At 34.9% G+C, this 20,373-nt stretch overlaps 2 protein-coding genes and 1 long non-coding RNA gene across 3 annotated transcripts; all 3 read right to left on the reverse strand.

The window, feature by feature from the left end:
• Window positions 1-338: 338 nt before the first annotated feature.
• Window positions 339-3,543, reverse strand: LOC105387381 (ecdysone oxidase). The gene is made up of 4 exons (XM_048628260.1): window positions 3,345-3,543; window positions 2,696-2,829; window positions 2,253-2,413; window positions 339-2,102 (listed from the first exon to the last, which is right to left on the reverse strand). Exons 1-4 carry the CDS (start codon window positions 3,490-3,492, stop codon window positions 713-715), a joined length of 1,833 nt encoding a protein of 610 aa, XP_048484217.1. The 5' UTR covers window positions 3,493-3,543; the 3' UTR covers window positions 339-712.
• A 4,163-nt stretch (window positions 3,544-7,706) lies between these two features.
• LOC119691696 lies at window positions 7,707-11,368 on the reverse strand. The gene is made up of 4 exons (XR_007267493.1): window positions 9,282-11,368; window positions 9,130-9,207; window positions 8,881-9,052; window positions 7,707-8,115 (listed from the first exon to the last, which is right to left on the reverse strand). It is a non-coding gene; the product is annotated as an uncharacterized LOC119691696 (long non-coding RNA).
• A 4,006-nt stretch (window positions 11,369-15,374) lies between these two features.
• LOC105387400 (facilitated trehalose transporter Tret1) lies at window positions 15,375-20,322 on the reverse strand. Its single transcript, XM_038109683.2, has 9 exons — window positions 19,655-20,322; window positions 19,312-19,398; window positions 18,630-18,868; window positions 18,030-18,200; window positions 17,499-17,651; window positions 16,972-17,098; window positions 16,498-16,733; window positions 16,089-16,283; window positions 15,375-15,740 (listed from the first exon to the last, which is right to left on the reverse strand). Exons 2-9 carry the CDS (start codon window positions 19,379-19,381, stop codon window positions 15,375-15,377), a joined length of 1,557 nt encoding a protein of 518 aa, XP_037965611.2. The 5' UTR covers window positions 19,382-19,398; window positions 19,655-20,322.
• Between the last annotated feature and the right edge of the window lie 51 nt (window positions 20,323-20,373).

Consider the following 20,373-nt stretch of genomic DNA (forward strand, 5'->3'; position numbering starts at 1 on the left):
TCGTGTCCCAAGGTACAAAAAAGCAATATTTAACCAAAATTTAAATATCTTTATTTTTAATTAATAGGAATCTTTCAGATAATAATTGCCATGTCATAAAATTAAATAACTGAAAAGTTATACGTGACATCCATGTCTTTATTTTGAGCATGCCTCAATGAGATAAAGCAACACAAAAAACTATACAAAAGCTACTTTTGACTCCAAAAAACTTCATACTGTCTTCACCACACACTAGATGCTGGTATGATCACGAGACTCACTAGTTTTGCCAAGCGAGTAAAATACTATGCCTAGGGTAGAATTTTAATGTGTTTATTTAGCCGGATTTTAAAATACAATCAATGTCCCGAGGTACAAGCGTCCCAAGGTACGTTACGTTACCCTACCTACTTAAATACTAAAAGAAGGTAAAAGTTCAATAGATACCTAAACTAAATCTCCTTGGTGTCCTGACCATCATCATGACCTTCCAGTAAAAAAGTTCCACTTTCAAAATGCCGACACCAATTAATAACACAATTTTTTAACCATTTTATTATAATTTTTTACTAAAATTGAACTTTTTTATTTGGTAATATTCTGGAGCGCTATTAAATGTACTTGAACTCGTCTTTTCCGTTTAGAAGTAATTAGGTGCTTCTGTCATTGGAACTTTTTCTTTCCTCGAGAGTGTTACAACAACAATAAACTTATGTGCTGATAATATTTATTATGTGGTGTGCTTTTTGTGGTGGTGGTGATGATGGTCTGCTTTTATCAAATCCGCTGCATATTCAGCTTGCATTAAAATGTAAGCCAGAGTCTCGCCTCCACTGAGCCTCAATAAAGAGCTAGCATCCACTATCCTTAGTCCGGGAACTCCATGTACTTTCAGTGTGTTGTCCACAACCCCACCTTCACCCATTCTACACGTGCTCGTTGGCATAAAATACGTTATCAGCATCTCCTCGATGTAACATTTCCAATAGTCATACGTGTCAAACTCATACTTGTCGCACGCTGGAAGTAAAAGTTTAACTGGTTTAGAATCTTCAGCCTTGAGAGGAGTTGAATTTTTCAGGCTCACTACCCTTTGAACTCCTCTGGTAAATCTGTCCAGGTCTTCTAGATCATTGAAAAATCCAGTGTGAACTATCGGATTGTCTTTCGGATCTGTGCTTCTTAAGGTGACATTGCCATAGGATTTAACGTTTTTCAATATTGTGAATATGGTTATGATTTCATTGTTGGCACTGGCAAGTGTGAGATCATTGCAGAGGTCTAAATTGTATTTAAAATTGTTAGTACAACCTATGTAGAGAAAAGGTGACGCAGCACCAAATATGACTGGTATTTGTTCAATATCAGCTTTTTGTCCGCCCGTTAAACTAAATTCGCCCAATACAACCGGTATCGGAAAGTTTCCTAAATTTAGTAATGATATAACAGCTTCAAGTGATCGCCCAACGCCCTTTGCTCCAGTTAAGAATACAGGCACAACAGGAAAATTATATACTTCTTCCCCCACTGGCAGTATAGCTCTGGGTTTGATATTGTGTTTTTCCAACTGCTCTTTTGGGCCAATTCCAGAAAGCATCAGGAGTTGAGGTGTTCTGTATGCACCAGCTGAGCTTATCACTTCTTTTCTAGCGTAAAACGTTTGAGTTTTTCCAGATTCCCTCATAACTTCTACTCCTATAACCCGATTGTTATCATCAAAAACTAACTTTGTGGCTAGAGTATATTTTAGAAGGTAGAAATTTTTCCTATTCTTTATAGGCATAAGATAGGCTTGAGCGGTGCTCATGCGAGTTCCATTGCCTATAGGAAACTGTCCAGGGCCAGTACCAATCCTGTTAGGGTTGTTAACGTCGCTTAGAATTTCATCGCCCGTTTCCTTAGCTGCTTGTAAAAGCCTGTTTTCTGCTGTCTGAAAATCATTGTTCTCGTCTGATATGTGAGCGGTGACTGTGAGCGGTCCATTTGTACCATGGTATTGTCTGTCTTCACTGTTCAAAATGTCGGGTATGTCTAAAGTTTCAGATTTAATGAAATATTTTAGACATGTTTCGTAATCCCATCCTGGTACATTCCAGTCATCGCACACGTATCGTTTACCTCTGAAAAAGTCATAAAGAGTTTTTAACATCATACTTTCCGTAACTTGTTGTTATGAAAACTGTTAACTGGTACTGAACTTTAATTCACCAAAAACTGTGTAAGCATATAAACTGATGATCGGTTATTTACTTTGCAATATCAAATCTTACCTGTAGTGACCCAAAAAAGATGAACCTGAACTTCCACCGAGCATTTTTCCAGAGTTTTCTATGATTCGATTGGTTTGCTGTGCATTGCTGTATTCGTTCGGTTCTAAATTGAATTCCCAATCAATTTCCCCTTTATCGGGAAACATCAGCAAAGCCGGAACCTATGTGCAATCAGAAATTATTAGGTGTTTTACTATTTCACTTCTAGTAAAATAATGGTCAAGGATAATATAATTGGCTTTTGACCTCATTATTCAATACTCAAATAAAATTAATGTGATGAATATTGGAGGAATCAATAACTATGTTTAGCAGTTTTTTTTACTTCTCATTCTAAAGTGGCATCTCCCCTTAGCGGAGGTTAGCAATCACCCTGCTGATTTCCGTCTTTTCGCTGTCTGATCTGACTTTAGTTTAGTTATTTTCACAATATAATCACTCACCACACTAGACACCGGCGGGTCCCCCCCAGCCTCGATCAGCAGCACGTCCCAGCCCTTGACCTCCGTGAGCCGGTTGGCCAGCACGCAGCCCGCGGTGCCGCCGCCCACGATGATGAAGTCGAAACTAGCGCCATCTGGAATTTGTTAAGTGATGAATTTGTAGAGAATGTTATAATAAGAACTTAAATATGAATGAAATAACGGGAGATTGTAAATAAAAACAAATGGAGTAGGTACCTACCACAAATAACCATGTATACCTTACAAATAAAATATACCCTATCGCGAATTTTAACAAGGATTTTCGTATTCAAAATAGCTATATTCAATATGACACAAATTACTTCGTAAATGTCTTCGTTTTGGCTTCGCGATAGCCCACCGAACGTTAGCAAGTAAACAACCTTAAGAAGGGATAATGTACCTATAGGTACCTAACTGATTTTGATATTTTTCATCCAGAACAACGATATTTTCCTTACTAGTTTCCTTATTTGTTGAATTTCTATGGCTTCAACTCACCTGAAATCAATTTATTCCATTAATTTAAATACAAACTGTATAAGTAGGTAAGGTACCTATGTTTATAGTGTGGATTATATAGTAATAAACATATAAGTAATAATATTGAATAACTGTATTTACTTACCTTGAACATTTGAAGTCTGTGGCCATATCGGCAACCTATCAGTTAGTCTCGATGTTAAAAGTGAAAAAGCCACCGATATAGCTGAATAAGTGAACGGTAGAAGAGCATTGCCGGCACTGTTCACTACAGTTGATAACAACCCAGACATGATAATACTGGTTTTAACGACTCCAGTAAACTGTTTAGGACATTTACGTTTTTCGGAATTTATATGAACGAGCTAAATATATAAAACCGTGTTAATTAGGCACGTTTGTAAAGCTGTGTCTACAATTTTGTTTTCGAGAAGATTTAACTTCGAAGTACTTACCTAGTATCAATAGTAAAAATTGGGATTGCCTTTTTCCTACAAACTCATATACACACATATACCGATCTCATAAACAATGCACTGCAGAAGAGCGTTTTTGAAATAATCTAAAATAAAACAAATCTGATATTTTATATTACTTATTTTTTTTGAATGCCATCGATGAAACTATCGATAGCATTGCAGTAGATGAGATAATATTGTTCATACTATCAATTAGGAACATTACAGTGTGCCATTCACAAATGTACTCGATAGGTATTGATCCGCGCCCCTTAATAACTATTAAAACCAAAGAAACTCCAGTGAAACGCCTGTCGAATTACTATCTACAATTTTTCAGCAACTTAAATAATGTAGGAAGTAGAGTAATAATATCTATTATCGTCGAAGGACTCCGTACTAGTAAAACAACAGATTTCGTATTGTGGTCGCAGCTTTATTTAATCACTAGCTGTTCCCGCGCGCGTCGCTTCGCCTTAAAAAGTTTTCCCGTGGGAATTCCGGGATAAAAAGTAGCCTATGTTCTTTCCCAGGGTCTAGACCGTATGTATACCAAATTTCATTTAAATCCGTTCGGTAGTTTTGGCGTGAAAGAGTAACAGACAGACAGACAGACACAGTTACTTTCGCATTTATAATATTAGTTAGGATAATGAAATTATGTTAATACTACGCAAATAGAAATGTTGAAAGCGTACAATATTTTGTTAATTATTAATAGTTTTAACCACTTGTGGAAGTAACATATTATAATTAATTGATCATATTTTTTTTTTGTAAAAGAAGAACCGGCAAGATTTTTATATTTTTAATTTACACTCAAGTCTATAGCTTCCCTATACATTATGCGTGTAGTAGTACAAGGTATTGCTCAAGTATGTATGAATTATGCTTATTGCTAAACTAGCTTAACTATTCGCGCATCAATAAAAAAATCTAATGGTTTTAGTAGTTTTGGTAAGTTTTGTTGAACTTGAAAAAAAACATCGTGCAAAAATCATCTAAATTAAAATTCATTAGGCTATTTCCCGTTACCCTGTAATAATTAATTGAATTTGGCCCATTACTAGCAAACACTTGATATTACGAGAAAAATCTGAAAACTAGGTATATATATTTTATCCAACTATAGGTACATACTACATACTTAAATCCATAAGTCGTAGCTGACAGCTACAACAATTATCTACACTTATCTACAACTACAAAATGATGTAAAACACCTAAGAAAACATTAAGAAAAGCTAAGTTACTGGCAAATATATTCAATATCGTAGACAAAGGTACGGAACCCTTTGTGCGCGAGTCCCACTTGCACTTGGCAGGTTTTTTTATTGCTGAAATTTTCGTCAACTGCAATGGAACAATAAAATGAATCATTGATGTAATCAAGACTTGCATTATAGTTGATTAAACAGATTAGGCCACAAAAGTTTATTCTCGTGTCATAAACACAGTTACATAAATCTTACGTCGTAAACTTTAAACAAGATGAATGTCATTGAAGGTTTAAAAAATATAATAAACTAATGTGTATAAGTTTTAGAAAACGTTTAACTTATTAATTTTTAAAAATACTGTCTAAAGTTGGCTATATTTGTTCATGATCAAGCCACCAAAGTTGGTGTATATTATTGGTTTTCATTTCAATCAATCATACAAAAGTCATTCTATTCCCAAGCAACACCAGGTGGATCGACTTATCTACTACAGTTACTCTAATGACTACTTTAACTCTTCATCATCATCGTCACGACCCATCACGTCCCCACTGCTAGACCACGGGTCCCCTTTCAATAAAGAAAGGGTTTTAGATTGAACTCGGCATAATGATCTCAATAAATTCTCATTGTTTTGAAATCTATCAGATTGAGTTAAGGAAGAAAACCAATGAAAAAATTTAAGGGGTCAAAATCAACCCTTAAAATAAACTGATCTGAACCATCTGATTTATAGCATTTTTGTCTAGGTTTTTATTTAACAATCAACACTACAGTCTACAAGAGTGCAAACTGCAGCAGCACGACGGTGTAGGTGGCGACGACGCCGATCACTCGCAGCGGCAGCCTGGCGTCCACCGTGAACAGCCCGCACGCGCTCCACGCGCCGTACTCACACGCACTCACACGCAACACGTTCTTGCATAACTTTTGAACTTGCACTGAGAAAAAAAGATTATAAGACCGCATAGTATCTTAGATAAATTTATATATTATGTGATGAGAAGGTTTAAATGTGTAGACCAGGTATAAAAATGCGTTCGTGAGTCTTTTTGAATTACAGTATACCATCGCTCTTACGGTGCAGGAAAACATGAGACAATCTGAACATCAAGATTTATCGAACACCTATCTCTGATTCCCTACCCCATTTCGAAACACTATTAATTGAATGACGTTTCTAGCGTGGTGAGAATGAAGTCCAAGCTTAGGAAATTAGTTTAGACCGTAAGGGGTGGCACAAAGTTTCCATTCGAGGGAGTCATGTCTAGATACTTACACTCCCGCATAGAAGAAAATAGAACATAATTATTATAAGACCCTTGTTTTTATGTTCTATGACTATGACTATATTCATTTAAAAATATAATTACCTATCTCTTACCATCATGGCTTCTAGATAAAACTGATAATATAACCGATCTGACGTGAAGAAACTTGGTATGGAATGTTTCACGTTTCACACAAATTATGATGAAAAAACTTAAAATTTTGGATATCCAAACCAAATACCGTACGATAGGTAATGTGAAGAGATCCATATTTATCTGGCTCTGGAAAAACAAAAAATAAGTCAGTGCTACTGAAGTTTTTAATAGAGACAGTTTTTCATATACTTAGGTAGGTAGATACTTACATTAATATTAGATCCAGTTAAGCTCACTTGTACATAAATAATAATAAATATAAATAGTTCCGCGGTATAGTAACATACCTGAAATGCAATTTATTTTATACACATTTATAATTTGGCATCGATAAAAAATACAATAACTTCATTTAATGCTGTGGTTACTAACTTACATGCCAAGAAAACACTTGTTCTGTCAGTTGTACTACCCGTAAAATACATTTAAACGTAGAAAACAGTAAATCGCTATCAACTATGTCGTCTAAATCTGGCGAAACATGTTGGGGCCCATCAGATAATATTTCTAGTTTTGAAGACCACAACTTGAGCTTTGATGTCAAAAAGTCTATTATGAATACTGAGTAAATTAAATGAGTATCAAAGAAAAATCTATTGAATGATAAAAACAATTCTAGGACGCTTCCACCCACAAAAAATCTTGCGTTTGATGTAGCTATAAACGTTTGTAGTGACAAAACACCAAACAGCAATCCATGGGTCCACTTTTTATATCTTTCAAATGTTTTTATTTCCTTATCCTGAAGGATATCATCAATTGATTGTAATTTCAACAGTATATCTACTATAGACTCACTCCTTAATATTCCTGATGCTACATTCACAATATATTCTAAAACTACTAACACAATATTGGCTATGAAAACAAATTGAATGGCTAAATACTTTTCTTCCATGGTGTCAGTTACAAAACTTCTTATTAAATGAAGAGATACAAAAGATATATTTGCCAAAATTGAGACAAAAATATAAATCCTCGAGTTGGGTGTTATGAAATTTCTTTTTAGTCGAAACTTATTCGATATTATTAAACTGTCAGCAATGTATAAGGGTTTAATAATCTCCAAAAATTCATTATTCAAATAATTATTATGATTTTTAGACAGAAAAGAACTTGTCATCTTGAAGTATTATTGGAAATGTGTAAGAAATAAAGCTTGTACGTAACGTATGCTTTACGTAAATCTATTAAATTGATGGCTTTTAGATTAATTAATACAAACAACATTAAGAAATTAGAGCTATATATTTATGACTGTATTATTTATTTTAGATTATTCTTATTATTTATTTTAGATCTACATTCTTGGGTACTTAAGTATAATATTTTATATGTATAAGGTATATTAAAAGAAAGAACTAAATCATCTAAATAACATGCAAATGTATGGTACTAATGATATAATAATTGTACAACATTCTGATAAAGACAGCAGTTCCGACAGCCATCATAAGAGAATAGCCTCCTTTTTGTTTTTTAAACATGTTTGAATGAATAATTATCACTGTAGCTACTGTGTTCCGGTGATTATACTGATATGACTGTATCCGTATAATCTATCCTAACAGAATCTGCAAAGGAATAATCACTTACTACGTACATACTCCTTTATCTATAAGTTGTTGGTCCATGTATGACTATCAAAGCCTACAAGAGTGCGAACTGCAGCAGCACGACGGTGTAGGTGGCGACGACGCCGATCACTCGCAGCGGCAGCCTGGCGTCCACCGTGAACAGCCCGCACGCGCTCCACGCGCCGTATTCACACGCACTCACACGCAACACGTTCTTGCAGAACCTTCGTATTTCTGAAAAAGAAAAACATCTACACAATCAGAGCCTCTATCGCAGGTTAATGTGGCAATACGCTAGCGTTGTACGATACTATACAAACATATGGAAAAAGAACAGCGCCAACGTAGTCACTTTTAGAACTAACAAATAAATGATGATGGCCACAAATATATGGAGGCTGGGACCAGCACCAATAGAAATGAGTGATACGTCGTTGAAAAGGTATTTTTTTGCAGCTAGTCCTGATTTTCTGTCCAATTAGAATAATCGTACCTTGAAAGTTTTTATATTTTATTTCTGTAATTTTAATGTTATTGTTATTTTTTCACATTCATTTTTATTTTTTTTGACAAAATGATCATCTTTCATTATAATATTATATTTGTTTATTATCTCAGTAAGTAAAACCAGTTGAAAGTAATTTCTCCCATTTTAATAATACGTGTTTACGTGTATTACGCCCTAACTGTCATCAGGCGAGAGAGTGCAATTCCATAGAAAAATCCTTCCTTCCGACGAATATATTTCAAAATGGACATTTTATACGCATTTGTCGTCATAATATTTTTTTTCTCACTTGAAAAGAGCTATCCAACGATGTATGACTCATCTTTATTGGACATAGGTCCCAAAACGCCCATTGTCATTTGCCTTACATTTTGACTGTGACAATTTTAATGACGATACGCAACGTTAACGGAGGTTCGAAAATCTTCTATATAATCGCTGCAATGGTGCCACATTATCATCATAAAAAACTGCAAAACCAACATTCTTACCTTCATCTTTGGATTTTTTTAACACATTCAAGCAAACTGCATTAGCTTTGGCCATCATTGTATTGAAAACTTCACATTTCACGCAAAGTAAAGTCAGTAAGATAAATAACTTGAATACCCATGTAAAGAAATGAAAAATTTACATAAATATGTGTCCTGGAGTATGAGGTTCCTGTAAATTAAGAGATTTTTTAAATATTCATATCATAAGATTTATCGATAACAAGTATAAGTAAATCATTAACTTACTGTTGGTGGTGCCATGGTCAAATTAGCCTGTACATGAATCAGACACAAGCCAAAAATCTCAACAGCAGCGTAAAATATCTAGAAAATATTTTAAATTAAATATGATTTCAAGAATTGCTCAGCTATAATAGCCAAAATAAAAATCAACATACCGGGAGGCCAAAAACCTTCTCTGTTAGCTTAAGAATACTAATAACACTTCTAAAAACTTTTAGCATAGTTTCGGTATCCTTTGAAATATTAGCCATAGTAGGTACTTCTACTGGTACTAAAGCTGAATTTATACAAACATCTTTAACTTTTACAATCCATTTATTTAGTCGATTTGTTGCATAATGAACGAAAAAAACGCTATAGATTATATTAACATCGAGGCTGAATCTACATGATGTTATGCAAAACTGTAGAATACTTGTTTGCCCGAATACGAAGTAGTTACTGGTTGCTGTTAAAATTTGGCAGGAAACAGAAAACATAAACACAGCTCTTACTAGTAACTTAGATTCCTTTAGTTCCAAAGAATTAATTTTTAGTTTTCTATCAATGTTTTCAATGTTTTGCATAATGTGGACAACATAGTCGCTTTTGAGTACACCCGAAAAGAAGTTAACCATGTATTCCAGAATTATGGATGTTAAATTAAGTACCACTAAAGTATTTAAAAAGTCAATATCGTATTTCTTTATCTCTGTCAAATTTATTCTCAGGCAATGTAAAGTTATAAAAATTGTATTGGCAAACATTGACACTATTTTGTAAATCCTTGAGTTGGGTACGATTGAAGTGCCTTTACAGCAAAATTTTGATGAAAAGAAAATGGAATCAGTTATTGTTAGTGGCTTGACAACATTTTGAATTTCTTTAAACAAAAACATTTTGCAACTGATCTTCTTTAAATTTGTAATTAAATGTAATGTTTTAACCCTGTGAAATAAATACTATTTGATTAATGTCTGAACCACCCTCTTACTATTATTTAATACTAAAGGTCAACCTTACTTCATGAATAAGTGAATACTAATCAATTAGAATAAGAAAGCATGGTTTTTTAACGTAATAGATAAGAGTAATGTTGGATATTACGTATTCCTGCAACACGTTAGAAACTACATTGACACTAGAAAAGGCTTTTACAATAATAGGCACTTCCGTAAACTGGCTGACCACATTTAATTTTAGAAACTAATATTTATACGACAACACACAAATATAAACAATAACAGGAATCAATCTACTTTAATTGCGAGCAATTTCTTTTGACGTAGCCGAAGGAAATTTGTTGTTTATTGAGAATTGAAAACGATAGAAAGAGACACGCGACTGTTACTTCAAAATAGTTTCCTACTTAATTATCGTAATTGGAAAAACATGCAATGAGTAATAAAAAGTGCTCCTTGTTTTCCGTGATCATAACAAAAATATTGTGTTACTTTCAGTATATTTTAAATTTGCTGCTGTTATAAACGATGGTTGTGTCAATGGAATTATTGCTGAATAACTATGTTTCAAAGGAGTTACAACATATCCTAAAACCACTAATAGTTGTGAATCGTTGCATTCTTTCATCTCGATTTCAAATTAAAGACAGCTTTATTATGTCAAATTCCAAAACTTTTCTATTTTTATCGTTTTTAGTTCACGTCGGCTTGATTGGATTTATTTGCACAACGAATAATGACATATCGACATATTTTAACTACCAAATTATCTCTTTAAGTGTAATGGTTTGTGTGGCATTGCTGTCTGTTGTTACTGAGTTTATTTTGAATTTCATTGGTGTAGTGACCGAAGGTAGTAGTGTTATCAAAATCATATTGTCCATCCAAAAAATTGATAAAAAGCTTCACAACAATAGCTTTAAAGTTTTTAAAGAAGACAAAAAAGTGGTTTGGGGTTTATTTTGTCTTTTGATGACTTTTCATTTGACTGCAACGATATCAACTGAAATGCTTTATAGAAGAGGCGCAGCTGATTTTATTTTCAACATAATACGGGTGGCTTATGATATAAACATGATTTACGCTATCTTCATACTAAATTTTACAATTACACGTCTGATTATATGGCGATCAAAGGTTGAAAGTTTAACAGCATCCAGTAATATATTGAATAAGGACCTACAATTAAGTTTGACAGAATCTATTGATATACTGGCAGATATTTTTCGTCGACTTTTGGAAATTATTGAATTAGCTAACACAGCGTTTTCACTACCAGTTAGTACCTCTACCTACTATCATTTTTAGGGTTCCGTAGCCAAAATGGCAAAAACGGAACCCTTATAGTTTCGTCATGTCCGTCTGTCCGTCTGTCCGTCTGTCACAGCCGATTTACTCGGAAACTATAAGTACTACAGTGATGAAATTTGATGGGAATATGTGTTGTATGAACCGCTACAAAAATATGACACTAAATAGTAAAAAAAAGAATTGGGGGTGGGGCCCCCCCCCATACATGTAACTGAGGGATGAAATTTTTTTTTTCGATGTACATACCCGTGTGGGGTATCAATGGAAAGGTCTTTTAAAATGATATAAAGTTTTCTAAAAAACATTTTTCTTAAAGTGAACGGTTTTTGAGATATCAGCTCTCAAAGTCGTAAAAAGTATGTCCCCCCCCCTCTATTTTTATAACTACGGGGTATAAAATTCTAAAAAAAATAGAGGTGATGCATGCTAATTAACTCTTTCAACGATTTTTGGTTTGATCAAAGTATCTCTTATAGTTTTTGAGATAGGTTGATTTAACTGTAATTTTGATTTGCTGCTACGGAACCCTTTGTGCGCGAGCCCGACTCGCACTTGGCCGGTTTTTTAATATTAAAAATTATATATTTTTTTGTTTAAAATTATTTATCTAAAAAAACATTATTTCACATATAAAAGATAATACAAATGTTTATTTCCTTAAAAAACGGCATAACTATCTATAAATTATCAAAATTTCTTGTTACAGATTTTTTATTACGTGGTAGATTTATTTTTCATTTGTCTTGTAAATGTTGAATCAAAAGTTCTTATGTCCGCAGTTTTCGTAAGTTTTTTTTATAATATTAACAACTTATTTTAAATTATAGGTAATATATACTTATACAGGGTGTTGCAAAAAGGGTGAGGTAAGCCGAAACCAGCATGTGCAGCTTGTTATATCTAAGTCCGAAACTGAAATCAGAATTTGAAAATTCGCGAAAAAATATATTCTTTTTTTCATAGAAACTATAAATAAATAAATATGTGGGGACATCTCACACACGGCCATCCGACCCCAAGCTAGGCAGAACCTGTGTTATGGGTGTCGGACAGCTGATATATCTACACAAATACATAGATAGATAGATACTAAATATAAATATCAACACCCAAGACCCGAGTACAAATATCTGTCTTTAAACAAATATCTGCCCCAGCCGGGAATCGAACCCGGGACCTTCGGCATAGCAGTCAGGGCCTCTAACCACTACGCCATTCGACCGTCTTAGTTGGTCACGTGACTTTTTACTATGGAGAATGAATAATTGAGTGGATGAATATCAATCTGCCATATGTCCACCTACCCGAAAAATTGACTTCTTGATTTGGTCGTGTTCTCCGTTAAAATGTCAGTTTACCTATGCCCTTCAAGTTCCAATAAGTGCAAGGAATCCATGAGAAAAAAGCCGTTAAAAAAGTAAGTTTTTTTCAAATCCTTTTTAGTCTAACCGTTTCGCATTACAAATTTTCACAAGTCCATTTCGGCCAATTACAGTGCGTAATTTTTTCAACATAGCGTCAGTCTTGGTGAGAATTTAGAGGCTGTGGTGTGTGCTCCCAGTGTTTTATAACGAATATGAATGAAAATGTTTAGGAAATTGTGATTGTGGACCCTGATAAAGCTCGGAAAAGGAACAGATTGAAGAGTGTAGCAAAAAAAAACGACAGAAAACTATGGCGAAGTAAGTTTAAAACCCCTTTTTTTCCAACCCACGTGTCAATCACAAAGCATTTTCGTAGTAAACACAGGGCCGTATCGGGTAGAATATAATACGGTAGGTAGGTACTTTTCTACGGATAAATTTTGGTTGATTAACTTCTTTGTATTTAATAGAATATAGACTATATTAGTCTTACTGAGTCCGGCCCATGATATTAGTATTTTTCAAACAACTATAAGTCTTGTATGGGCATATCAAACTGCTATAAGTCCAAACTGTTTACTAACTTTTTTACGCCTTTCTATGAGTGTTATTATGGATTTGTTTATTAAAATACATTCTTAAGGTCACAAGTCAACTGATTAAATCACGGGACAAGTTCTATGACCATTAAATAATAGAGAAAACAAAAACCTCCATTTTCCAAATTTTGCGTGGACGTGACATATGGCAGTTTGATATTCATCCACTCAATTTTTTTCGAGAATTTTTAAATTCTGATTTCAGTTTCGGACTTAGATATATCATGCTGCACATGCTGGTTTCGGCTTAGTATACCCTTTTTGCAACACCCTGTATACTTTTTTATTATATATTATTGATACTTGTCTTTGTAAGCTTAGACAATACAAGGTTCCCATCGGTGCAACCACATTAAAGAAAAGTATCTTAAGCACTAGATTTTTCTCAATACAAACTTACGATATTACCACAAAAACTGGACGCATGTTTAAATAGATGTTAAACGCTTTGTTATAGGGCCACTTGCACCAACATATAAAATGTAGATTAACCCTCAAATTCATAGAACATAATTATTATACAACAAGGTTAGAATTGTAATAATTGAAACACGCGATTATCAATCTTTTACGTCAGGGAATAAGTTGAAATTTGTAAAACACAATGTAAATTTTTTAAGCTATTGTAAAGTGTCAAAAAGCTCTATGAATGTTAATATTTTGGTGCAAGTCGTCCTTAGTGTTTAAACTCCAATTTTTTTCAGGTAGAAAATGATCCAGATTTTATTTTCAACTCTATTATCCACTTTGTTGCTTCTATATCAAAGATTGCAATTGCACTGATATTAGTTTGTGCAAAATGTAACATCTTGTACTCGGAAATCAAAGCTGCAAAGCGTGTTGTCCTAAGAACCCTCAGGAAAAGTGAAAATGGTAAGTATTTAGACTAATATTTTATATTGTGAAGTAGCACACTGCATTTCGACATATTATATGAATATATAATATATGTTTCTCCTTAGAATCAGTGTGTCAGAATATTCCAACAGTCACGGAACAAAAGTTGTTCAGAATAACTGCAGAGTCATCCCCTTTTGGCTTACTATATACTACTGATTGCTGGTAGGTACTTACTCAATTAATAATTTAAATTTTCAGAGGAAGTACATCGTCTATGTAAGAACGTGTTGCGTGTGAGTGCGTGTGAATACGGCGCGTGGAGCGCGTGCGGGCTGTTCACGGTGGACGCTAGGCTGCCACTGCGAGTGATCGGCGTCGTCGCCACCTACACCGTCGTGCTGCTGCAGTTTGCGTTATTATAAACTATTCAGTAGCTAAAACTTACCTCCATAGACACAGACAGACGCGGGAGGCCACAAGGATTTATACTATCATCATCATTATCAACATCATCAGCCTATAGCAATCCACTGCTGGACGTAGGCCTCTCCCCAAACACTCCACTGGATGCTATCTTTAGCTTTCCGCATCCAATCATAACCAGCCACCTTTCGCAAGTCGTCACCCCATCTAGCCAGAGGGCGTCCCACACTACGTTTTCCTAGTCGCGGCCTCCACTCTAGAACACGTTTACCCCATCGGTCATCGGTTCTTCGACAGATGTGACCAGCCCACTGCCACTTAAGCTTACTAACTCGGTGAGTTATGTCGGTGACTTTAGTTTTCTGTCGGATTACTTCGTTCCGGATACTATGTAGTGACTTAATAGTAATGATCTAGTGATAGTGAAATAAAGTTTATAAAGCTGATTTTTTCAAAAAAATCTTACAATTTGAGAATTGGTAGGTACTATTTTCCAATTATTTAGACGTGATTTTGAGATTAATAGCTATCAATCAGACAATCTAGTGACATTTGAAGGCAGATTTAGAGGTAGGTAAGGTGGTGATTATATGAATTGTATTTTTCGGTTAGAGCTTATTTATGAGTTGTGATTGGGAATGGAGTAAAGGTGGTTTGCAAAACCTTAAAATCTCATTATTTGTATCCATTGCATTGTAATGTGTCTTATTTTTATGATAACAATATAAAATATATTACAGTATTATATTAAAATTTAAGTACCTACCTACTTAGTTATTTAATTTCTCTGTAAACAACAACTCATTTTGTTCACTATTTTCTTTACATGCTAAAGGCTTAACAACCAATGTATTGAATTCTTTCAACAAAACATCAGTTTGTGCTCTGGATTCTACAGTTTTCCTAGAAGATTTCCCGTGGGTCTTCAAATCTTCATAAATCTCATCGACAGTCCGTATTTTTGTTTCTATCACGTAGAATATGGTGAAGATGAAGAAGATGATAGAGATGAAGACGAAGAACAAGAACAAGTAAGAATAGCCGATGACGGGCAGTAACACTGTGATGATCTTCAACTGGGCAAAGTCGACGAAGAACAATGAGCTCATGAGAACTATTGATGCTGTAGCACGGATCTGAAAAAAAGCAGTAAAACATAGTTGAGTATGAGTAGGTAGTCTATCGAATAGACAGTATTGGACGAATTGTATTATTATTATTAAAAAGCCGATTAAACTTCTTGTTGTAATGGTCGGCTGAGTTTCCATATAGTCAGCAGTTACAGCAGAAGACTTATTATCATATTATTTATTTATTATTATTATTAATATAATTTTTTGTATTTACATGGTATTAATTTGATGGCGGGCAACAAGTCGATACTTCTAGAAGATAACAGAAACCATTGCTGGCGTTGCTACACATCTAATGGTGGCTAATTTGTAGCTAGTGTTCCTATCTATGTAATTTAAAATAATACTCACATTAAAATGAAACATTTCAGTAGTGATAATGTAAGCGATTGGTTGCACACCGGCAGCATCGAACACAATTCCAACAGACAAAGCGGCGATGGGAACCCAACCTGGGAAATATAGTCCTGAAGCCGCCAGAAAGAACCAGATACTTATGATTGATAGACAAATGGCTTGAGCAGCTATTGTGATTAGAAGTAGAGGCTGAAAGAAACAATACAATTATAATTATGATTGCTGCAGTTCTTGATGTAGATATTTGTTACAAATTTCATTAGGTTATGCGTGGCATTTCCTGAACATATCATTGGGACCCCGTTATGCACTAGACGCTAAAGTCCAAACTCTCTTTCTTAGCTTAGACCATGTCCTACCACGATCCCGCAAGGATAATATTTTCAAAAACAAATATATTTACCTTACGTCCAGCTCTATCCACAATTTGTCCCGATACAGATGCTCCAATGCACTGTGCTAGAGCCAGTAGTATGCCTTGCTGGTTCGGGGACAGGGTCAGGCCAGCCCCAGGGACTTTGCCGGCAGCCCCGAATATACCCCCAGCTAATGTTAGAACAGCGAGAGACCCATTTAACTCCCTCAAGCCACACACTCCTATTACTATGAAGAAGGCCTTTGCTGTGATTTTGTCTGCAACTGAAAAAACAATAGTTAAAGTTACAGCTAATATTATAAGCTAAGATTTGGTACATAGCTTGCCAGACACAGAGAAAATAGACTCATTGCAATTCAGGACCGCATCACCATAACACGAAAATTTAATGAATAATTTTACATTGAAAAACCAATTTTATTGAATTGTATCATTATAATGTATGATGGAAAACGAACTAATGTTTACTATGGCAAATCTAAATTTGTAAAACTGACTCACATAAAAGTTTTGGAGCAAATTTGGGCGACCCTCGCTTCTTTTCCTTCAGAAGAGCCTCAAGGTCCGTCTGGACTCGCGGATCATTTGGATGTAAAGAACGAAACCAAGCAATGGTTTTTGTTGCTTCCTGAAATAGCAAATAGAGGTAGGTAACTATTCAAAATTCATAACAAGATAGGTAACTAACGGCGATGGAAATGAATGTAATAAAATCGTAGATGTGATCCTTGGCAGAGAGTTAGAAAAATAAGTTCATGTATTTGAAGTAAGAGCCGTGGCTGATTATGATGATAATGATGGTAGAATAAGAGATAAGACTGATGTATAAAACCGACTTCAAAAAACCACTAAATTGTAAGAAATAATTTAAGGTTTACACAAATTCTACTCGTATGTGACAGTACAAATATACCTAAGCAGGAACTTTTTTGATGTTGGTGCGATGACAAAGTAATCTGAAGAAATATGGCACCAACTTCAAAATTAATGTTACATCAAAATAAATATGACTTCAAGAAACAACTAACCTCAATTTTACCCTTTTCCAAAAGAAAAGACGGTGAATCTGGAAGCCATAGTTGCAATGCGATATGAATTACTGGTAGCGATACCATTATCCATAGAATGGAATAAAATGATACCACATCTGTTAAAACAAACATCAGCAGGTTTCCAAACGTCTGTAAATAGAATAAAACGATAAATTATAGGTATTTTGTCTTTAAAATTATCAAGGTTACGAGATGGCAAATAAAGTAATGTAAATAGTAGTGAAGAAACTTAAATTACGGAAGAAATAACTACAAATGATTGAAGCATTTGTAGGATTGAACAACAATAATAATAATCAAAATATTTGGTAATGTTGGTATATGTATGTAGTAAGTACATACATAAAAACAAGAAATCAAAATCAGAAAGGAATCAGCTAATCATAGTGATATAGAAAATGGGTGGTATGGTAATCATACTAATCATGCTTACTTAAAAACAGAAATTTCGCGTTACTTCAAGTATCATATTTTTCACAAACCCATAATTATCCAGAAGCAACTAACCAAACTGAGGCACAAGAAGGACCCAGTGAACCCTCTGATGGCATCCTGGCTGATCTCCTTCACGTACAGAGGGCAGACCGTGAAGGCTCCGCCGGCGCCGAAGCCTACCAGAGCGCGGGCGAGGATGAAGCCCGGGGGAGTCGCCCACACCAGGGGAATGCTCCAGCCTATCTGGAACATTGAGGAAAATTGAGCCGCTTGAATGCCATGAAATCAGACACAATAGGAATCAATTGTCTTCACATGCTAAATTGGGACTTCGGGATGCAAAAGGTTAGTAATCTGACGTTCGATCGAGGTGTTGGGTAGAAGAGTGTTTTAGACCATGAGCTATGCTATCTTCTAGCCTGTTGTTCTGAGGCCAGTATACGGTAGTGTTTGGATAATGAAAGGCGAAACTGAATCATGACGCTAGTGTCGCAAAAACTCGTTTTCTTTAGCTTTCATCTTGGAAGGAATTTATGCTGTATCCCCATAAACCATACCTTCAAAGGCCTTCAAAGAGGTTCATTTCATTGTGCCAACGGCAAAAGCAGATCAACTGTTTTTGATTACTCACTCATGTAGGTACTTATAAGATACTTTCATCTACTAACTCACCGCAGTAGGCACAGAGCAGAGTACCAAAGCCACCTTCCTTCCAAACTTATCCACAGTCAGGCCATACACGAACACAGTGACAGGCCCAGGGAAGTACAGGAGTGCCGCCATCCAGGACAGGTCCTCGTCAGTCAGCGGAGGTGATGATGGAGAGCCTTCAGCAGCTTCTCCCTTTAGTAGAGCCTCGTATGGGGAGATCCAGGTCATGGCCAACCCGTACAGGAATATTGGCATGCTTGCTGAAATTCATGCAAAAATGTTATAATATAGAGTTATGATGTCGATTAAAAAGGGACATAATTTAATTTTAGTGATGTAAAGCCTGTCTGGAAGAGATCGCTTTTAGTGATAAGGCCGCCTATTGCGTTGTATCCACTGTATTATAGATTGATATTTTGTATCCTGATACCTCAATAAAGTAGTGTTCTACTCTATTCTATTCTAAAGCAATTTTTTTGCAGCTATAACAAAATATTTACTTACATTCATAGTTTTTAACAAAGATTTTTAGGTTACGTTTAGTTTAGACATTGGTAAATTTTAATTTGCTTTCCGAATCGCTACTAATGATAAGTTAGGTACTTTATTTTTAAGAGATAGGTTGTAGTAGGTACTTATAACTATTGTAAGCGTATAGTTTTAAGAGTTGTGAATAGGAATATAGAAAGTGAGTAAATCCTACCGATAAATGATCCCCATATCTGTATGACGATGCGGCCACTGTTCTTCGGTTGTAATACTTGTTCCTCCATTGATATCACAACAATAGCTGAAAGAATTTATTAGATAAAATAGATAGATGTATTTCGTTCATATAAAAAGGTGTCTGGAGTGTCATTGTAGCTAAGTAGGGTTCTTTACCGATTTCAGCTTATTGTTTTTGTATTTCTTCAAGCAAAAATAGTTCCTTCACGGATAAATAACTGGAGAAACCACAAATTGAGAAGTCCACCCGGTGGTCAGTTTTGTCACAACTCATGCAATTACTTACTTACTGCTACTTAGGTAGATAGGTAGGTACTTACTTTTTAGCGCAAGGCTGTCGGGCACAATCCGTCATTGACAGGGACACAAACGTACTATCTAATTAGGTAGGTACCTTTTGCACAAAAGTGCCACTAACCACTACACCAACTAAATATTAAAATTGGTTTAACACATTTAACTCAATAAGTAAATTTATACAATAATGTAAGTAAAGGTTCTTCAACAAAGATACCAATTGCACACATTGTTTCCATCGCACACGATACAAGAATAAATAATAATGGAAATGTATTACTTTACTTGTAGCTTGTAGGCATTGGGTAGATAAATATTAAATACTTATACACCCGAGCCCGCGTTGTTCTATGCTTGTAAGTATGACCTTGCACGAAAAAATATTACCATAGTAATGCCTGCTTTGCATTTGACAAAATACTTAATATAATTCACTTGAAAATAGATAATTCTTGCTTTATTTCACACTTAAATTATCTTTCTAACTCTCTGTACACTGGGCTACAAAAATAAGTAATTATTGCAGTTACACGACTTAACTCGATAATAACTTTTACATTTTCACAACATTGTTGTCGGTGCGCGGTGGTTGCGTTTCTGAGACAAAAATGGTATTAAAGCAACGGTAGGTGAGTCTGTATAATATTTAAAAAGATAAACTATATTATACTGCTAAATCGTGAGAGGAAAAGATTTATTATTATTTTTTCCAGGATAAATCATTAATAATCTAAAGAGGAAT

Source organism: Plutella xylostella, chromosome 20 (genome assembly GCF_932276165.1).
Source record: "Plutella xylostella chromosome 20, ilPluXylo3.1, whole genome shotgun sequence".
Classification (NCBI taxonomy): Eukaryota; Metazoa; Arthropoda; class Insecta; order Lepidoptera; family Plutellidae; genus Plutella; species Plutella xylostella.